Genomic DNA, 20,405 nt, shown 5'->3' on the forward strand with positions numbered 1-20,405 from the left:
TATGGATATTTACCCCTGTGAGAATCGATTACTGCTTTTTGACAGTCGCTGCGCAGTATAACCTCTCATTAGGTCCGACATATGCTGTGCCTGGCGTTGCTGCCGATGCAAGCTGTTTTCTCAATGACATCTCCCAGTGCTCCCGTGGAGTCGGGAAGGAGCAAGTTCTCATAACATTGCCTTAACCTGAAGTTCTGGGGGAAAAGTGTAGTCAATTATGTTGGTCTTGAAATGGTACAGATTTGGAGCTTTGCTCAGGCAAACTGAAGTAATATCAGTGTTGAATATTTGAATGTGAAGTCCATGAAATCTAAGAAATCTTCCATCTGAGAATTTGTATTGGAAAAAGATATGAAAAAGGCCCTGTGAGCGGGACAAGGGGCAGCTAAAGCATGTTGTACCATTGTGGAAAAACTGTACAAATCAGCTCATGTATAATGAATCTAGGTAAAAATATGTATTCCAAACATTTGACACTATTTTTTCTCTAGTTCAGCTTGTCTGTCTCAAAATATTCATAAAAAGTCATGGCTGTTTTTCTTGAGCATTGACTACATCCATCGGAATTATTGCAAACTGAGTAAGGGAGATATTTGCTCTGTGGGGAAATAGTGTTTATTTTTTTCCTGAGATCGGCACAGAATCAATTTGGAGGTATATCAAAGCAGTGAGGCAGATGAAAAAGAAATTCTACCTCTGAATTTGAAATCCGTCATGAACACTGTCCACGTTTGGATTGCTCTGAGACTGGGGAATACATCTTTGACCACAATGCAAATCCCACATTATCACCGAAAGAGGAAACTTGGGTGAACATCATAAAAAATACGGAATATTATATATGAAACAATGTCTTGTTTATACAGCTTGGGATAAGTTCAAGAGAAGTTCAGTCACAGATAAGACTTTGATTTGGGAGTTAAGGTTGGAGGGAAATAATACATAAATAAACTGAGTGAAAGTAAAGTTTTCAGTCCATGAATACTGAATGACATGCATCTTGGGATAGGGGGTATTTTTACTTTCTCAGCTCAGCCAGGGTTTGCTGCTGCTCGAATATCTGTCTGAATTCCAGCTCAGCAAACGCACAGAATAAATGCTCAGTACCAGAAAATGTGCATTACCATTATTGAACAATTTGTCAGTTGTCAGATTAGAACAGAGATATTGTGTTAAGTATAAAAGAGACTTTCATTTTAGCAGACACAGCAGATTATGAGCTATTTTGTGAATCTCAACATCCTTGTTGGTAAGGCAAAGTCCAGTAAATATATGAAAACGAGCAAAAAGAAAACCAAATGATGGATAGACGAGTATCTTTGCCTCCCATGTTTTCCATTTGTATTCAGCAGTGTTTGTATTTTGGAAACTAGTAATTTAAACTCACCGTGCACATAGATAAAAGACTGATGTGGGGGGAAAAGGAATGCCTCAGAAGTTTTGAATTTGAATATACTGCTCTGTGGTGGCTGATAGCTGGGGTTGAATATGAACAGGCTTTGCCACCGTGGGCTGGGAAAAATTGGCTCTGTATTTCAAGGTAGCTGATGTCTACTTATCACATTGTTTTTTCTGTTGACACTGTCATGTTCTTCTTTATGGCTTTGAAAAATAACAGGCTTTATTGTGCTCAGGGACCAATGGATCACAGAGAATACAGTATGTGGGTCTCTTTATCATATTCAGGCCTTTGTGCATGTAAATCAGTGTGGCTCTGCTGTAGGTAGGCTATTATTTCCAATTTGAATGGCAGATCATAGGCTGTAAACAATTGCACCTAACTGGCATGTACTACAAACGGGCTCCCAAAAGGCTTGACTGTCTTTCTCTGAAATTGTGTAAAAATAGTGAGGTCAAACCCCGCCACATAATCCTAAAGTCTCCTCACACACACTTCAGTCAGGTATGCTGGATGTTCGGCTCCTTCCTTTAGGGGAATCTGGAGATTGACGCCAACATGCTTGGCATTACCGCAGAGAACCAAAAGCAGCACAACAATTGGATGAATGAAAAGCTTTTGTTAATCTTTCTAAGTCAGGAAAACCATCCAACAAGGTGTTCGTTTTATGATTGTAACAGAGGCAAATAATCTTTTTGCCTGATAATCAGACTGAACTTCCATTTCGTTTCACTTCACTCATTCAGAATTAATAGATAAATAGATTTGTCATTTTCATGTTAGCTCATGTCTTGTTGGGAGGAGGTATTTTGTTTTCCCCTAACCAATCGATAGTGAGTGACTTATCCATTCTGCTAATGTAATTTGTTTTTGCTCTGGTAGCAGTTGCTAGGACCAGCTTTTTTTAAATCGAAGAAATATGATAGAAATAATGAAATCTATATTACAAGATTTGTTACTAAATGATGTGGCCATTGGGAGCCAAATTCAGTTGATTCAGGATACCAGTCATCTGGAATACATAAATATCAGGATATACAGTAGGTCTGTGGTACTGTGGTAGCAGTTCTTCTTCTTTTGTTCTTTTTACATTTTTTTGTAAAACAATCAGCCAAACCCGGTGATTAGTGCTATCTTTGTGTTACTTTCAGCCCTTTGTTATCATTGTCCCTGGATCAAGGTCCCAATACTATGTGTAAATGATGTTATTATTTTGACTATTCCTGGACTGCACCGTCTGTAGACCACATTTTACAAAATGCTTTAGAACAAGGCATAACATGATTGAACAGCAAAATATTTTTTTTCCAAAGAAAATTTTCAATTTATTTTAGGGTGCTTTTATGTACTATCACACATAACCGGTTTGGTTCGGTTAAAACAAACCCTGGTGCTTTAGCCTGTTTAGTGCCGTTTGTTTGGGCTGGTGTGACAGCTGTCAATTAGAGATGGCCCGATACCATTTTTTGCTTCCCGATACCGATTCCGATACCTGAACTTGCGTATCGGCTGATACCGAGTACTGACCCGATACCAGTGTGTCATAACAGCTGTATACTACTATCCCTGTATGGATGTGATATTATTTCTATCTTTGTTGTTGGTCTGGCTCAGGTTAAACTCTTTGTAAAACATGAACAAACACAAACAACGAACACCACAGAACTTTCTTTTATTATCCACTCAGACAGTCAGTTATAACAGAAAAAGAACATAAATAAACTACTTTAATGTAGATTTTCTTTAGGGCTTTATTACGTGGTATCGTATCGGTGCATAAACTCCAGTACTTCCCGATACCAGCGTTTTAGGCAGTATCGGACCATCTCTACGGTCAATCAAACTTTTAACAGAACACATTTTGACAGTGTATTAACAGAGCTAAATATCAGTGTTATATGGTACAATGACATAATTTTAAGATGTACTGTGTAACTTGCTAACTTAGTTTAAAAGCTGCTGTGACCCGCAGATGCCACACTAAGGTTTAGATCACACACATTGGCATTAGATAAAAGCCAAGCTGTAATCTGAACAAATCAGAGATGTAGGATTGATAACGTCTGCTAGGTCACGTCATAACAATGTCTTGCTTCACTCCATGTGTTGTATGGTTCTGTAGGTCCTGTACTTCCATACGTCTCTGCGGTTGCCCAGTGCGGTGGTGGTTCTGGAGCTGGTGTCGTTGTCACCAAGGCCAGATGGCTCCCAGCAGGCCCTGGGGCGAGGCTTCACTGTCCTGGAGCTCTTTACCAACAGGCCAGAGGCTCAGGCTGCTGATGGGGACAGAAGGTGATTAGCCCAATGTTGATTACACTAGCCAGGTATTAATTAGGTTTCTCATGATGAGATGGTTGAAGGACAGGTATGATTGTGGTGTGGGGGTTGCTGCTTTTAATATCATCCCCTTGGCTACCAGATTGTTTTTTATATATATATATATATGTATATATATATATATGTATATATATATATATATGTATATATATATATGTATATATATATATATATATATATATATATATATGTATATATATATATACAGTGCCCTTGCAAAAGTATTCGGCCCCCTTGAACTTTTCGACCTTTTGCCACATTTCAGGCCTCAAACATAAAGATATAAAACTGTATTTTTTTGTGAAGAATCAACAACAAGTGGGACACAATCATGAAGTGGAACGAAATTTATTGGATATTTCAAACCTTTTAAACAAATAAAAAACTGAAATATTGGGCGTGCAAAATTATTCAGCCCCCCCCTTAAGTTAATACTTTGTAGCGCCACCTTTTGCTGCGATTACAGCTGTAAGGCGGCTTGGGGTATGTCTATCAGTTTTGCACATCGAGAGACTGACATTTTTGGCCCATTCCTCCTTGCAAAACAGCTCGAGCTCAGTGAGGTTGGATGGAGACGTTTGTGAACAGCAGTATTTCAGTTCTTTCCACAGATTCTCGATTGGATTCAGGTCTGGACTTTGACTTGGCCATTCTAACACCTGGATATGTTTATTTGTGAACCATTCCATTGTAGATTTTGCTTTATGTTTTGGATCATTGTCTTGTTGGAAGACAAATCTCCGTCCCAGTCTCAGGTCTTTTGCAGACTCCATCAGGTTTTCTTCCAGAATGGTCCTGTATTTGGCTCCATCCATCTTCCCATCAATTTTAACCATCTTCCCTGTCCCTGCTGAAGAAAAGCAGGCCCAAACCATGATGCTGCCACCACCATGTTTGACAGTGGGGATGGTGTGTTCAGGGTGATGAGCTGTGTTGCTTTTACGCCGAAGCAAATAACGTTTTGCATTGTTGCCAAAAAGTTCGATTTTGGTTTCATCTGACCACAGCACCTTCTTCCACATGTTTGGTGTGTCTCCCAGGTGGCTTTTGGCAAACTTTAAACGACACTTTTTATGGATATCTTTAAAAAATGGCTTTCTTCTTGCCACTCTTCCATAAAGGCCAGATTTGTGCAGTATACGACTGATTGTTGTCCTATGGACAGAGTCTCCCACCTCAGCTGTAGATCTCTGCAGTTCATCCAGAGTGATCATGGGCCTCTTGGCTGCATCTTTGATCAGTCTTCTCATTGTATGAGCTGAAAGTTTAAGGAGGCGACGGGTCTTCGTAAGATTTGTAGTGGTCTGATACTCCTTCCATTTCAATATTATCGCTTGCACAGTGCTCCTTGGGATGTTTAAAGCTTGGGAAATCTTTTTGTATCCAAATCCGGCTTTAAACTTCTCCCACAACAGTATCTCGGACCTGCCTGGTGTGTTCCTTGTTCTTCATGATGCTCTCTGCGCTTTACACGGACCTCTGAGACTATCACAGAGCAGGTGCATTTATACGGAGACTTGATTACACACAGCTGGATTCTATTTATCATCATTAGTCATTTAGGTCAACATTGGATCATTCAGAGATCCTCACTGAACTTCTGGAGAGAGTTTGCTGCACTGAAAGTAAAGGGGCTGAATAATTTTGCGTGCCCACTTTTTCAGTTTTTTATTTGTTAAAAAAGTTTGAAATAGCCAATGAATTTCGTTCCACTTCATAATTGTGACCCACTTGTTGTTGATTCTTCACAAAAAATTACAGTTTTATATCTTTATGTTTGAGGCCTGAAATGTGGCAAAAGGTCGAAACGTTCAAGGGGGCCGAATACTTTCGCAAGGCACTGTATATATATATATATGTGTGTATATATATATATATATATATATATGTATGTATGTATGTATGTATGTATGTATGTATGTATGTATGTATGTATGTATGTATGTATGTATGTATGTATGTATGTATGTATATATATATATATATATATATATATATATATATATATATATATATATATATATGTATGTGTGTGTGTATATATATATATGTGTGTATGTATATATATATATATATATGTGTGTGTATATGTGTGTATATATATATATATATGTGTGTATATATGTGTGTATATATATATATATATATATATAAAATTAATATATATATATATATATATATACACCTGTTAAACCCTAGTAATTTAACTTTTTTCTGCATGCTTGCACAACTACTAATTTGCGTAAGCAGTTTTGGGTTTGCTCTGTTGTCAGCATTCAGGATTTAGAGGGTGGTCAGTGAGCTAGTTCGGTTAAGAGACACCAGTTGTTAACACGGTTGTAGAATTAAATGTAGCAAGCACAACATTAGACACGTTTTTGTTAAATTGGCAACTATAGCCGCTTCATTCATTCATGCATGCATTCATTCATTCATTCACTCAGTCATTTAGGTTGGTTTCAATTTCCTAGGCTGAATCTACACCATGGATCACCAAGAAGCCTCCTCCATCCCCACCTGAAGGACATTGTTGACTGTAAGGACCTTTTTTATATACTATATACTATGTTTTGTAAGTATTTATTAGGCTTATTCACTTTAGGAATTTGTCCCTGGAGTAATGCAGAAGGAAAGCTGAGAGGGCCACATTACATGTGGGGGAGTATTCATTTTAATACCACGCCATCTTTAGCTACACACAATGACGCAACTCTGTCGACATTAAAGGGTGCAGTGCCACCCCTCAGTTCTATTGTTTGCCATGTTATGACAAGCTGAGTTGTTCCACTATGTAATATCAAACCAATGATTCAGTTACACTTCATAAAGTCTGAAGGGTTTATGTCAGGTATAACCTTTGGCGACTATAAAGGCCCTGACACACCAACCCGTGCGCAAGACGTAATACGTCTCCATAACTGCAGGCGGCGCTAATCTGTATTGTCGCCCAAAAAATGAAAACCGGAAATGACGAACGCATCACGTGGGTCTGGCTTCTCCAGCCGATAGTAATGGCAGCTTGTTCGAAATACGATATCTTATTTTACGAAAAAAGTTCACTGAAACGTGTTTCTGAAAACCGTTTAAGCGAGAAATAGGCCATACAGTTGCTGAATCTGTCTTAATTTCTGATCAACAAAGGTCAGTTTAAAAGATTTTCGTCAGCTTTTGAGAGGCGTCCGTCACTCATCCCGCTCGCCATTTCCGGGTTTAGCACTCCACCAATCAGATTGGTCATTGAGTCCGACTGCCCGCCCTCCTTCCCATCAAGTCAGGGCGGCCAAAATGAAGGCCGACGGCTCCTCCGACGTACGACGGCATGGAACACACCGAACAGAATTGAGTCACCGACCTCACCAGACTGTCTGACGGTCGATTATCAGGTTGGTGTGTCAGGCCTTTAATCCAAAAAGGGGCGGGGCTCTGCTGTGTCAATTTAGCTTGGGAGACAATGAATTTGCATAGATGTAACAACTACTTGTAAAGTAAAACATTTAATTTATCTAACATAGCTCAACTGGCACCAACATCCTAAAACCTTGCTGATTTGAACTAGTGCAAGAAAATAATTGGACAGGCATTATGATGGGCAATGAAGACTTAAGGTGAAATGACACAAAGATGGGTTCTCTGTCCAGTATCTGAATTCTCTGCCAGGTACCATCACAGAAGGCAGGGTCAACTGCATGTACGTCAGTCTAACAGAAGTCTAAAAGGGTAAAAAGACATATTAGAAGCAAACAAAACCTTGCCCCTTGTATTTTTGCTTGAAATAAAAGTATTCCCAGGCAGCCAGGGTCAATGTTTTATTGACCATCACATTCTCTTCTCGGGACAGTTTTTGTAGTTTTTTACTTTTTAGCTATATTTTTCTTTTTTCTTTGTGCAAGTTGTGTCCAAAGCTCTCAGAGTGATTTAAAAGATCCTATCACTCTGCATGATAACTAACAATTACATATAGAGTGAATAGGTAATAATAAAGAAAGTTATTGAATGAATAAATATATCTGTGAATCTCCCTGCTGAAGGTTGATAGTTTGGTTATTCTTTTTGCTTTGGGTGTGAGTTGTTTTGGGGGGAAATCAGAACTATTATTGAATTACCTTTTGAATATTAGACTTGTATCAGTTTAGCATTTGAAAATTGCATTTGAAAAATCTCTTTGAATTATTGAGTTTGCTACTGAAGCTCAGTGTTCGTCTAAAAACCAGGGTTATGAATTACAAAACACTGTAGTGCTTCACAGTATGAATAACACTGTGCCCAGGGAGAGCCAGAGTTCCTGTCTTGGCTATCATGTCCCATGAATATTAGAAAACCTACTCTCAAACAGACTCTTACGCTCGCTTAATTATTAACCACATGCCTATTGTTTAGTGGAACAATTTTTTTTTTAAGGGACATATTGCTGTTGCTCTTATGGTCCGAAGCCTTTTTTATTTCTTTGCATCACTTTAAGTCTCATCCACCGTGACAGGTTGTGACACAGTCCTTCTATCTGATGCTTGACGTGAAGCATTTTGAGTGTGAATTTGTAAGTATCCATAACTGGTCTTGGCTCCATTTCCTTATGGTGGTCATTCATGTCTGATTGTGTGAAATAATTATAATGGGAAAACATGCCCCGGAGGCTGACATTGTTTTTATCCTTCATTCATTACAAATTCAACTTTATTCAGTTTCCCCGACTTTGTTTTTGAAAATACTGTTGCTCCGAATAGGAATAATATCTTCATTACTTATTGATGTGATGCAAATGAAGTTGGGGTTGAAAGTGAAACTATAATTTCTACCATATTAAAGGCATAGCAAGCATCACCCACCGTCATCATTACAATGGCGTGCGCTTCCTTATAGCCCTAAAACAAGCTGATGGCAACGATATAGTCCAAAAACAGACTGTCGCTCACCCGACTGTGTGGCTGGGCCGGCTTACTCCGGTTTTCTTCTCATGTCTACAGCGGGGCACAGAGCTCTGTTGTTTTCAGTTCGTTTAGGTTAACAAATTGATGAAGACAGAAACTAAACCGAAATACGCCAGGGATGAGGGTTATCAGTCAACAAAACATTTCTCTTTGCATTCATCTGCAGCATTCCACTCGCATACAGGTAATCTTTACTCTCCCTTTTCTCTTCTTTGGCGTTTGCCCTCAGACTGGCTCATATCATCCAAGACCTCCCCCCTTTGAATGTTGGCAACCAATCAAAAATAACAAATGGCACCCTGTGAACACAACAAGACTGAAAATATCCTGGTGGGAAACACAAGTGGCTGCGTTGGAGTGGGAATGTTGTTCCAGGTATTGGAGAGAACACAAAATGCGAACCAGAAAGTTCACTCTGCGTTGGGATCCCCGCTGAGTCCACTGTTTTGAGGCTGTTTTTTTATGAATGGTAGATGTTGGTGTAAACATGATCTAAACGACCCACAGTCTGTCTGAGTTAGCCTCATACATACAGCTTGAGGCCAGGCAGAGCACTCTTAAGTAAGGCTCTGCTTTGTGATTTTGTAGTGTCACTCTTTTCCTCTTTTTCCTCTGAATGTCGCGTCCAAGGCCAAAACAACTTTGACGCATTTTGTTGCTTTTTTTATTGTTGTGAAAAACTTGTTGAGAGAAGTTAATATTGACTGTCAGGCTATTGTACTAACATGAGCTTGTGTTTGTCCCCCTGTGCCTTTAGTGCTTTAAAAGTGCTTCCAATTACATATTTAGCGCGGTGTATATTGCGTCAATACTGTATGAACTTTCCTGGTCTGGTAGTATAAGAATAGCAAACAAACCTCGGTCCTGTTATTTACACAATGGAGCTTACTTTCCGTTCCAAGGCCAGTAATTGTACTCTGTCCTCCGGAGTACCACGTGTACGTCAGCATTCTGTCTGCTGGTCTTTGTCTTCACACTCCACTGAGAATTGTTTGCTGCATGGCATCCTCGCAGCGAAAGATACATATGATATATTCTTTTTGAAAATGTGTCACTGGGTTCCTCTCACAGTAGGAATAAAGACAGATGAATGGAAAGAGGGAGTGTACCGTGTGGCCTTGTGGTAACTCAGATTCTAAGAAATCAATCAATGTTAAACTGCATATTGTCGTCACAACGTTTCTTGAAAACTTTGAGCCGCAATGGGCACTAGATAAAAAGTCAGGGGATTGCTCGAGTTATTATGATTCATTCTCCGGTGACCATAAATGTCTGTAACAGGTATAATAATTTAGCTCTAAAATGCTATGTCAAGCTATCAACCTGTCAGCCGTTTGGTTGACAGTGCTCTTTTTATAGCCAATGACAAAGAAGGGCAAAAGGGACAAATGTTTTTCTTCCCACAAAAAATCAATTAGTGCACACAGTTGTTTGCTAAAACATTTGTGGGACACCCCCCTGCCCCCCTCCTCTGGGATGGGCTAATGAATGGATAGAACTGGATAGAGAAACATGAATAATGAAGAACAGAAAGCAGTAAGGAGGAAAGTAGAAAGGGTTTGTTAAGTAGAAATTAATAATAATAAATTTTATTTAAAGGCGGCTTTCTCGGCACTCAAGGACACCGTACAGGGATACATAAGACATTTAAAAGCAGCAAAAAAAATAAAGAATAAAACAACAATAAAAACAACTGAAAGAGGCAGAGCAATTGCCATCAAGTGGAAGAGGCAGTTTTAATGTGTTTTTGAGTTGCAATTGCAAATGGGGGAATGAATCAATGTTTCTGAGTTGGGGTGGTAATGAATTCCAGAGACGGGGAGCAGAGCGGCTGAATGCTCTGCTGCCCATGGTGGTGAGACGGGTAGAGGGGACAGACAGGTGTAAGGAGGAAGAGGATCTGAGGGAGCGGGAGGGAGTGGGACCCTGGAAATCCTCATAACTGTATAATGTTATAATGATGTCATTATGTTTTTAAATGAACGTCACTGGATTACATAATTAGATGGATAGATTAGATTAAAAAAAAGTACAACCACTGGGCTGATTCAAAAGATAAAAAAGGTGGTGATGCTAAAAGCAGGAAAAAACAAGCTTTTTTTAATGGCTCTGGAAGGGTAGTACACACTTTTCACTTTGTAAGTGTGCTCCTTGCGTTAAACACAGTTTTAACTTATGAAATAGATATTGGACCAAAAGGCACAAGATCAATGGAGAAAACCCAAATGCTGAAACATAAATTAAGTCAGTCTGAATTGAAACAGAAAAAGGAGCAGTGAAACTAGAGAAGAAAAAAATAGATTGGTAGTGGCAGAGAAGTCAAAGCTTCTTATTTTCCAGAGCCGGAGTCAGGGTCAAGAGGCAGGAAATGGGAAAAGGAGAGAAGATAGAGGAAAGGAAGTTGCCTTGGGGCTTTTGAAAGTCTTAGAGGATGGGAGGCAGAAAGGAAGGAGGAAACAAGCACGAAGGCAGGCAGTAAGCTCATTGGCTTGATCTAAGCTTCTCCTCTCAGCCAACCAAGAGGAGTGGAAGGAGTACAGCAAAGGAAAAAAAAAAAGGAATATAAAGAAGGAAGGGGCGCTGCTCTGGGGCCCTCTTAGTGTGATGAGAGGACAAACGGATGGTACATTGTGTTCACATTAGCACATCTTAATTTGAAGCAACACCACGATGCATCAATTCATTGTGTGTACGTCTGTGTGTGGGGGACAGAAAGGTAGTGCCATGACACATTTTCTTACTGATATAACAAAAAGCCTCTCTGTGGCTAAGATAAAGAGGTTTGCTGGTGCCTTTTTTAAAAGGGTTTGTCCTGCATATCCGACTCGAAGGCAACCCACATAAGTGTTTGTTTTTCTCCACCTACGCCAAGCTTTATTGCTGTTTGGGTGAACTTCAAACTTTCAACAAACAAAAGGAAGTTAAACTACGCCTTAGCCCTGTTGTGGCTCCTCCACCTGGAATATGTTCCACATGAGGCTCCTATTGAGCAGGGGAAAACTCTGCTTTACAACATTGAAACTGTTCTTTTATGCGTGTGTTCATGTATACGGTGCATCTCTATTACTGATTGATATAGAACAGTATTGATTCAAACTATACCCAGTTCTTGAAAACCTTTTGTGGTGATTTATTTCCCAAAGACATTTCGACATTTCCACCAGCTAACAGACACAGACTCTTTGATATAGTCCAAGATCTGTGTACTACTGCGTAGGTACAGTATCTTGAGTAGCAAATTTAAGGAACCCTTACCATGCCTGTTTAAATGTCAGTTTAAGAAAAGAAAGTTGTTTGAATGTTTTTGTGCATTAAATATTGGCATATACTTTTCATATCGGATATTTTCATTCCCAAATGTCTGTCAGTATCGGCATAAAAAAACATGCCTCAAAATGCACATCAACATTTTCCAGAGCCCCAGTTGATGTTTTCAAAATGTTTGATATGTCTGACCACCAGTCCAAAACCCATCAACTGACAATGATGTATAAAAACAGTAAAGCAACAGTTCTCGCGTTCAAGAGGCTGAAGCCCAGAAATGTTTTTTCTTAATCGATGCTTGCACACTGCCTGCGTGACACGCACGTCTCGGGCAAGGCTCGAGCTGCGCCGAAAATATGTGCATGCTAGAAATAGGACCGACGGCTATTTTTCACGCGACACGCAGGCATGTTGGAAGCGTTTCCATTCAAAATAGAATAGGAAAATAAATGTATATGTCATTTTGACACAAATACATTTAAAAGTCCCATGGCATGAAAATGTCACTTTATGAGGTTTTTTAACATTAATATGCGTTCCCCCAGCCTGCCTATGGTCCCCCAGTGGCTAGAAATGGTGATAGGTGTAAACCGAGCCCTGGGTATCCTGCTCTGCCTTTGAGAAAATGAAAGCTCAGATGGGCCGATCTGGAATCTTCTCCTTATGAGGTCATAAAGAGGAAGGTTACCTCCCATTTCTCTGCTTTGCCCACCCAGAGAATTTGGCCCACCCATGAGAGAGAGACATCATGGCTTTCAAACGAGCAAAGTGGCAGTTGGTCAAGGCCACACCCCCACCCTCCACCTTACCCCCCCCTCTCCTCCTCAATAGCTACAGACACCGAAATGGCACATACTAAGGAAAGCTCATTGTGGGACTGGCTCTAGTGGCTGTAATTCTGCACCAAGGCTGAATTTCGGGAAATAGACTTCAGATACAGTATTAGGGGACCACTAAGGCCTATATAAAAGCATCCAAAGAGCACCATGTCATGGGACCTTTTTAATAAATGACATTTTGAGGTTTGAAAGTCTCTAGGTTTTGACATAAATGCAGATATAAATGTAATAAAAAAAAATAATTATTGGTTTTCAAATATTGCACCTGTCAATACAGAAAGAAATATTCTGTAGCCTATTTTGCTGTCAATACTGCCGATGTTGTCTTTGCTGTAATCAAATCAGTATATATTTATGTTTAACATGAAGTATACTACTGCTTGAGTGCAGTTTATCAATGGGAAACATACATGTGTACAGACAAGGCTAGCAGCAGCAGCAGCAGCGCCGCGTCAGACACGTTTCTGGTGTGCAAAGAGATAGAAAACGCCACGCAGCCGCCACGCAACTGACACAACAGAAACGCCACGCATCCAGTGTGTAGCCGGCGTAATCATTTCAGCCCAAATCACCAAATAATAGTTTGTTTAAGAAACTGAGGTGCTGCAAAGCCTGAGGTTTTAATCCTTAGTACTAGCTTCACTGTTTGACAAGTGATCTCTGCGAAGTGACATGCAGAAGCACCAAAGTAGCGATTGCTTAGTACGGAACATAGAAATCTACCCTTCAAATCCCTCACCCTTACCTAGGTTGGCAGTAAAACCTTCTCTCAAAAATCACTCCATTTGTTTTCATCTTTATTACTTTCTTCTTTCCCACTCAACCGTCTCCCAAAACCACCACTGCCTCTGTTTGTCTGATGCTGAGCCATTTCTTCCCCCTCCACTTCCATGGTTTCACATCTCTTGCCAAGTTGCTGCTCAACTGACTCAGAGGTAACACACCACTGCTGTAAGGAAAATTTGGGGTAGAATTCTAATCTATGCACAGCATCTGACTGAAACCCAAGCTTGATGTATAATGAATAACACAAAATAAATGATGAAAAAAGTTGCTGACACCTGGGCACCATCTGTGTCAAGAAAGTTCTATGCTGGATTTCACCCCTCCCTTATTCTCCCTTCATACCCACCCTACGTTTTTCTGTTTCATGGTGAGAAATACCTTTTCAACGAAAGCTGCTGTCACCAGTGAAAACGTTTGTAGAACAGAGTTAAAGCTGTGCTGCAACGGCAGAGATTTCCCAAAACCATTTTTCCTTCTTTTTTTTTTATCTTTAGACATAAGCACTTTTTTCTTTTGTAGTAAGTCAACTGTTAGAGAGAGTTAAAGGCTTTGGCTGGGATGAATGGACAGAGAGGGGAGGACAACACAGCGATATACAGTACTCCATCATCTTCTTTCATTCTCAATCCCCCTTTTTATTGACTTTAAAGATAAAGGCACTGGTTCGGCCCTGGAAATTGATGAAAAGCTGTCTACAGCAGAAATGGACATTCAACCCATCCTTCCTGTCAACTCCTCAGTCCTGCTATTCAGCTGATCCCGTTTGCTGCTTTTATTTTCTTGGTTAAAAAAGATTACAAATGTTGACTTGACTGTGGTTCTGAAGATTATTATTATAGTAATATTAGGGATCATGGATTTACCGTTTTGTTTCAAAGTGCAACTTCATGTCTTAAATCATTTAAAAAATGAAATTTCGTTGTGAAGCTACCATTGGGCAATATGTGAACAAATTGGATTCTTCCTGGAAGTCTGGACTTTATTTCTATACTCCAGGTATTAAACTTGTTTTTCTTGTGGGCCAAGTTTGTCAGGCAGTCATAAAAATGCACTGATGTGATGTTTAGAAGCTGATACATTGAGTTTATTGAGAGAACTGCCCTTGTGTGGACTACATTCAGCAATTTCCCCAAACTGTGGGATGTTGGGTATTTTTTATTACAACTGTGATGCTGTAGCTGCATATTTTGATGGCTGTACTTTGGGACTTTGGTTTTCTGCTGTACATTAAAGGCCATATATACTTAAATGGATATGGACAGTGATGGGCACACAAGTATAATTTGGGCTTTATTGATTAGTCTGTAACAATCCAGGGTCTTTTATCAGGAAATGTTCTTCAAAGTAAAACACTTAGCTTGTTATAATGAGGATAAAGTGACACCTCGAAACCCCAAATAAATCCTTAGTATTTTTTGTTCTTAGATTGTTTAATTTGACAGTGCATTTATATTCACTGAACATCATTAACTCTTAATGTTTGGTCTGTCCATCATTTTATGTTGATCACAGCTTGAACCTGAACCCTGGTATCGAAGTGTTTGGAGATTTTCAAAAACAAAATCACATTATTCTAGCACTCTTTCAGAGGATCCAACAGTGTCTTGTGTCTTACAGTGTGTCTCATCTTTTCTAGTTTCATATTTTCCCTAAATGTTTGGGGGTTTAGGTATGCTGACTGTGGAGGGAAAGCTTTGCAGTCAGCAATCCCTGCTCTTCCTTGGACTTCAAACATAGCTGGCATCACATTGATGCACATTTAGGGTGACTGTCCTGCTGGAAATTAATATTTTTTCCACACAACTTGAAGCCAGAAGGATGGCAGGCTTTTGTATAAGCTCTCTTTGGCTTCCATTAAAATGTTAGAAGCTTACAAACAGTATTTTGTTCCTGAATAGTGAATACCTAAATATATTTATATTGATTTGCTCCGCGTACACCTATGAATTTACAGAAATTGGCAAAAATCTTAATATTTTTAGACAAACACTGTTCACCATGATAATTATGAACTAAAACACATCCCAGCACTTAAATGCTCTCAGATATCGCCACCATTTCACTTTCTCTAACTACTCACCTTCAGATTGCTCACTGTCACCTTGTTGAAACAGCCTATGGGAGTGAATAGAGCTCCCTGTGTTGATGGCCACTGATGCTTTTAAAGGTGCAATCACTAACCCTGTCAGAGTGAATGATTGTGATGCTGTTCAGGCTTGAAGAAAGCTAACATACGGGGCGAATCAAACGCCGCTTTGCTCACCTTCCAAATGGTCTGTGCTTTGTGTCGATGGCAGGCATTGTGGGTTGTCACTTGTCATTGGATGACCTGCTTGAAAGATGACAATGTCTACCTCGTTGCTCGTACCGTGTGCCTCATCTACGCTGCAGTGCTCTTCTGGAGGAACGCCTTTTCCAAGTTGAATGGTTCTCATTTCAGTTTAGCCATGGAAAACGATGCTTCCGGTGTAATGGAACATTGCACCTAGGTCACCAACACCAAAATGGAATATTGAAAAATGGTCTGCGTGTTGGGTGTCATGTTGTCTGTGACTCACTGCTTTTTGGGAAATATTACACTCTGACGCATCAATGAGATTGATTCTGTGGGTGGGTTGGGGATAATGGTAGGCTGGAATATCATATCTAACTCATTTGTATTCAAAGTGGCAGTTTGCTTGTTTGTCATGAAATGCATGTGAAATAGTAAAACTGTTCTACGTTGTGGCCGGGTTGGCTCAGTGAGTAGAGCAGGCACACATATACTTTGAGGTTTATGCCTCGACGCAGAGGTCCAGGGTTTGATTCCGACCTGTGACGATTTCCTGCATGTCTTCCCTCTCTCTCTCCCCTTTCTCACCTTGCTGTCCTGTCAAATAAAGGCGGAAAAGCCCAAAAAATTATCTTTAAAAAAACAAAAAACAGTTCTACATAAATTTGTTATGTGTTTTTCTGCAGACGGCAGCCTCCTGAAGACTATTGATGGAGCACATTTGGAATGTGTGATAAAAAACCACCCCGCGCTGGTTTCCGTGATGCACCTCCTTCCAGAGAATGTCCTTATATCTGGAAATGAGAACATTCCCGGCCTTGCAGCTTCTCCAACAGGTAAACTTCACATAACTGGGAAGGTGTAAGTCCAAAGATTAAGTAATACACTCCCCTACAGTAACAAATGCTCTTTTAAGATGTTTTAAGATCGTTGACTCCCAGTTACTTCTGTAGACGGCCTCAGATGATACGATTAGAAGACTGTAATGACACTGTGTTACTCCTAGATGTGAATATGTGGAACGGTAGTAGTGTAGTAGTGTGAAGCAGCGTGTGGTTTTTAAAGAGCATGCATACATCAATCTTCTCTGGGCTAATGTAAAAAGGGATAAATAATCAGGATAAGATAAAAAAAACTCACAAGGCAGAAAAATGTGTAAGAATTCGGGGTCAGTTGGTGTTGACGGTCGGCCAATTAAAATCATACTGAGTTTACAAATTCAAATTGTTTGCCTTAGATTAGTTTTACTTTATCAGTGGAAATTTGTCTTTGGCTTCTCCCAAGTACAGCAAGGTCCATACCATACACATAACAAAACACACCATAAAATATATATATATATATATATATATATATATATATATATATATATATAAGTGAAAATTGGCCGGAAGCATCAAATAAGTAAATAATAATAGAGAACACATCTTAAAAAATAACAAGTCTTCCTTGATGCAGTCATTTTGTGTTCATTGCCTGTATCTTGTATATATTCCGGCTGGCCCTTGGAATCCTACATCGACTATGGGACAAGATCATCTTAAACTTTGAGTGTAGCGGGTGTGAGGTATCTACAGTTTTATGTTTAGCCTTTCTGTGTGCAGCACTGTCAAATGTATTGCTAAGTTGTTTCTGTGACTTGCCAATCACCTTCCCTGCAATGTCATCAACTTTTTAGAGCTTGTTTTTGCTCTTTGCACTCAAGTTGTCGTAACATGCTGTTATGTTAAATGATAAAATGCTTCCAACCTGGGAAAAACTGGTGTGTTGTGCCATAAGTGAGAATTATTTTATAAGTGAACAAAGGGGTCACCTAAACTCAAGCTACAGAAATCAGAAGTTAACAACCCAACACCTTCAGCACACATCAGGTGTAATCTTCTATGACATACTTCAGCAACTACTCACTTGTCTCTTTCCAACTGTTAAAATAACAAACAGGATATTCATCATGGTACTTAATAGTGGCCTTATTTTGAAACTTAGTTCCATCAGAAGTTGAAATGTCTGCAGTACTTAGAAAGTAAGTTTGTAAGGGGGAATGTAATGAAGTCTGACAGTGCCGAGCTATAATCATTGGGAGTCAGTGGGAGGTATGGTTAGCTGGCTAATCCTCTTCATGTTCTGGGGCTGTGAGCAGCACAGACCTAAGCTTCATTTTAAGACCACAGCCACCGGTTTGATATTCAGGGTGCATTCAAAACAGTCCAACTCTGCGCTCCAGAGACAAAGGCTGCAGTGAGACACTTGATTGGCTACATTACTCTTGAAGAAATTACAATCACACTGGCTATTTTGTCTTTGTTGTGTTTGAAAGGGGTGATTGTGGACATCACAGGCTTTCCTGCTTCATTCATTGGCTGAGATGCTTTCTTCAATCGATTTGAAGAAAGCATCTCAGCATCTCAATCTGATTCAATTTAAGTCAAGTGTCCAAATGGAATCCATTTTTGTTGGGATTGTTTGACACCAGTGATGGTATTTCTTTCTCTCTCTCTCTCTCTCTCTCTCTCTCTCTCTCTCTCTCTCTCTCTCTCTCTCTCTGTGGTGTAAATATTCCAGTAAATTGACATTAGGCAGCTTACCAAAAATCAATGGAGCAGTCATTAATGGAGCTGCTGTCTCCCAGCAAAAGTTATTTTAAAATAAATAAAAAATCAAAGAGTTTACCCTGCAAACATCTGCTGCCAAAAAAGGGGTGTGTTTCCTTATCCAACTCATGGATAGCTCCATGGGGGAGTATTAAAAAGTGTGGTTACACATATAAACAACAAGATGTCAACCACACATTCTAGGAGTATATAATATTTGATGTGGAGTGTCTCTGGAGTCCAGGGTGAGGCAGACATATTAAAAAATAAACCTGCCATGAAACATCAAGTATTTCTGGATACGGACCATTTGATACTGATGTTGACACTACTAATAAAGTATCTAGGAGAAGTTCAGCTCACTTTATAAGAAGACACACACACACACACACACACACACACACACACACACACACACACACACACACACACACACAAAGAATCAGCTTGGCTATAACAGTGTATCAATCCATGTATTTTCCACTTGACCTCTCGCTTTTAGGTTTCTATAAGAACTTCTTGGGTTCCAGTATAAATGTTCTGGGGGTGATGGAAAATGTCAGGGATCTTTTGCAAGTGGGTCACAAAGGAATATGCTGAAATATGCTTCACAAGTTGTTTCACACATTTATTACACTAGATGGTGGTTTTCCTCTACAGCAACCCCAAAAGAACTGACCTTTTCTGAGCTGAAAACAAAATTAACAAAGCACAGGAAGAGGAATCTCGTTTTAGACCCAGAAGTGCTCTTAATATTATATAATAATGTAAATGTCATGGAATATTGATATGTTGTGCTGTGTTCGTACAGGAGATGCTCTGCTGAGGCCTCATCTGCTCAAAATGCTGCCCTTCACCCTGAACAGACTGACCGTCTCCCTCCAGCCGTCCCTGGAGAAGTTTGAGAGCCAGCTGCTGCAGCTGATCAATGCTGACTGCCATAACACAGTAAGGCCAGGCTTCCATAACACACACAGCCTTGATAGTCCATGCACATGACACATTAGAGACAGTTACAGTGTCACGAGATGTGTGCAACCACGTCCAATCACCTTTGGTCCATATTCTCATACAGTGAGTCCTACACCTCAGAATGGATTTTCAATTGAGACAAAGCAACTGCAGATACAGTGTGAAGGGAAATATTGAAGTAATCACACTTGTAAAGCAAATATGTCTCTTTATCAACCCACTTCCTTCAAGTGTGTATGGTGTACATACAAGGGAAAAACAAATCACCTCATAATTTTGTGATATAAATGCACATGCACCATCTCGATAGCATTTCTGAGGTGATTGTTTACTACACTCCTTCAAATTAAAGATGGCCACGATGGCCTTGACACAACTCTGCCAAGATTATTCTGTCCAGCTTGATGCCTTTCTTTATCTCACTTTCCTTTCCTTGAGCGTGCCAGCAAGCACAAGCCCTTTTACGGCTGCCACTGCAATTTAAGGCACATTGCCTCCCAAACTAAATGGAGCTTATCTATTCTCTTCTCTTTTTCTTGTCTACAGAAACCCAGATGGTTAACCGTTTTTGACAGGTGCAAGTATGGACTAGCATTTATTTGTACAGTGGCTTTGCACAGGCCCTATCTGTTCACTTCAGCCTTAGTGAGATGTGTCTTTTATAGGGAGGAGAATTGATATGACAATGCTGTCATGGGAGTGTTTAGAGTATATTAAGTGGAGCAAATGGGAGGCACTAGTGCCTCTGCCTTGTACATTTATACGAAGTGTAGCAAGATGGAATAACTGCAGAAACATTTGTTTTAGGGAACCGCAGGTGGCTTTGGGCTTACATGCTTATTTTGATGGATAAGTGAAGAATGGAACTTTGCCATTAAAGTGGTTGAAAGTTTCTACTGTAGAGTTAACAGTGAAAAGTAATTATTTTAATGTTATGCAGTTATATTGCAGTCATTTTTTGAGAATTGTGTGGATTTGGAAAATCAAAAGAATAAGATTGTTATGATTATACTTTTTAAA

General features: G+C 39.7%; 1 protein-coding gene across 4 annotated transcripts in view; it reads left to right on the forward strand.

The window, feature by feature from the left end:
- nphp4 (nephronophthisis 4) overlaps positions 1 to 20,405 on the forward strand; it is a 185,863-nt gene that overhangs the window by 27,636 nt on the left and 137,822 nt on the right. For all 4 annotated transcript variants that reach the window (XM_039800113.1, XM_039800114.1, XM_039800117.1 and 1 more), the window contains 4 exons: positions 3,522 to 3,691; positions 6,208 to 6,272; positions 16,509 to 16,658; positions 19,225 to 19,361. In XM_039800113.1, coding sequence (XP_039656047.1) covers positions 3,522 to 3,691; positions 6,208 to 6,272; positions 16,509 to 16,658; positions 19,225 to 19,361 — 522 coding nt within the window. The remainder of the gene's footprint in view (positions 1 to 3,521; positions 3,692 to 6,207; positions 6,273 to 16,508; positions 16,659 to 19,224; positions 19,362 to 20,405) is intronic.

Source organism: Perca fluviatilis, chromosome 5, assembly GCF_010015445.1.
Source record: "Perca fluviatilis chromosome 5, GENO_Pfluv_1.0, whole genome shotgun sequence".
Classification (NCBI taxonomy): Eukaryota; Metazoa; Chordata; class Actinopteri; order Perciformes; family Percidae; genus Perca; species Perca fluviatilis.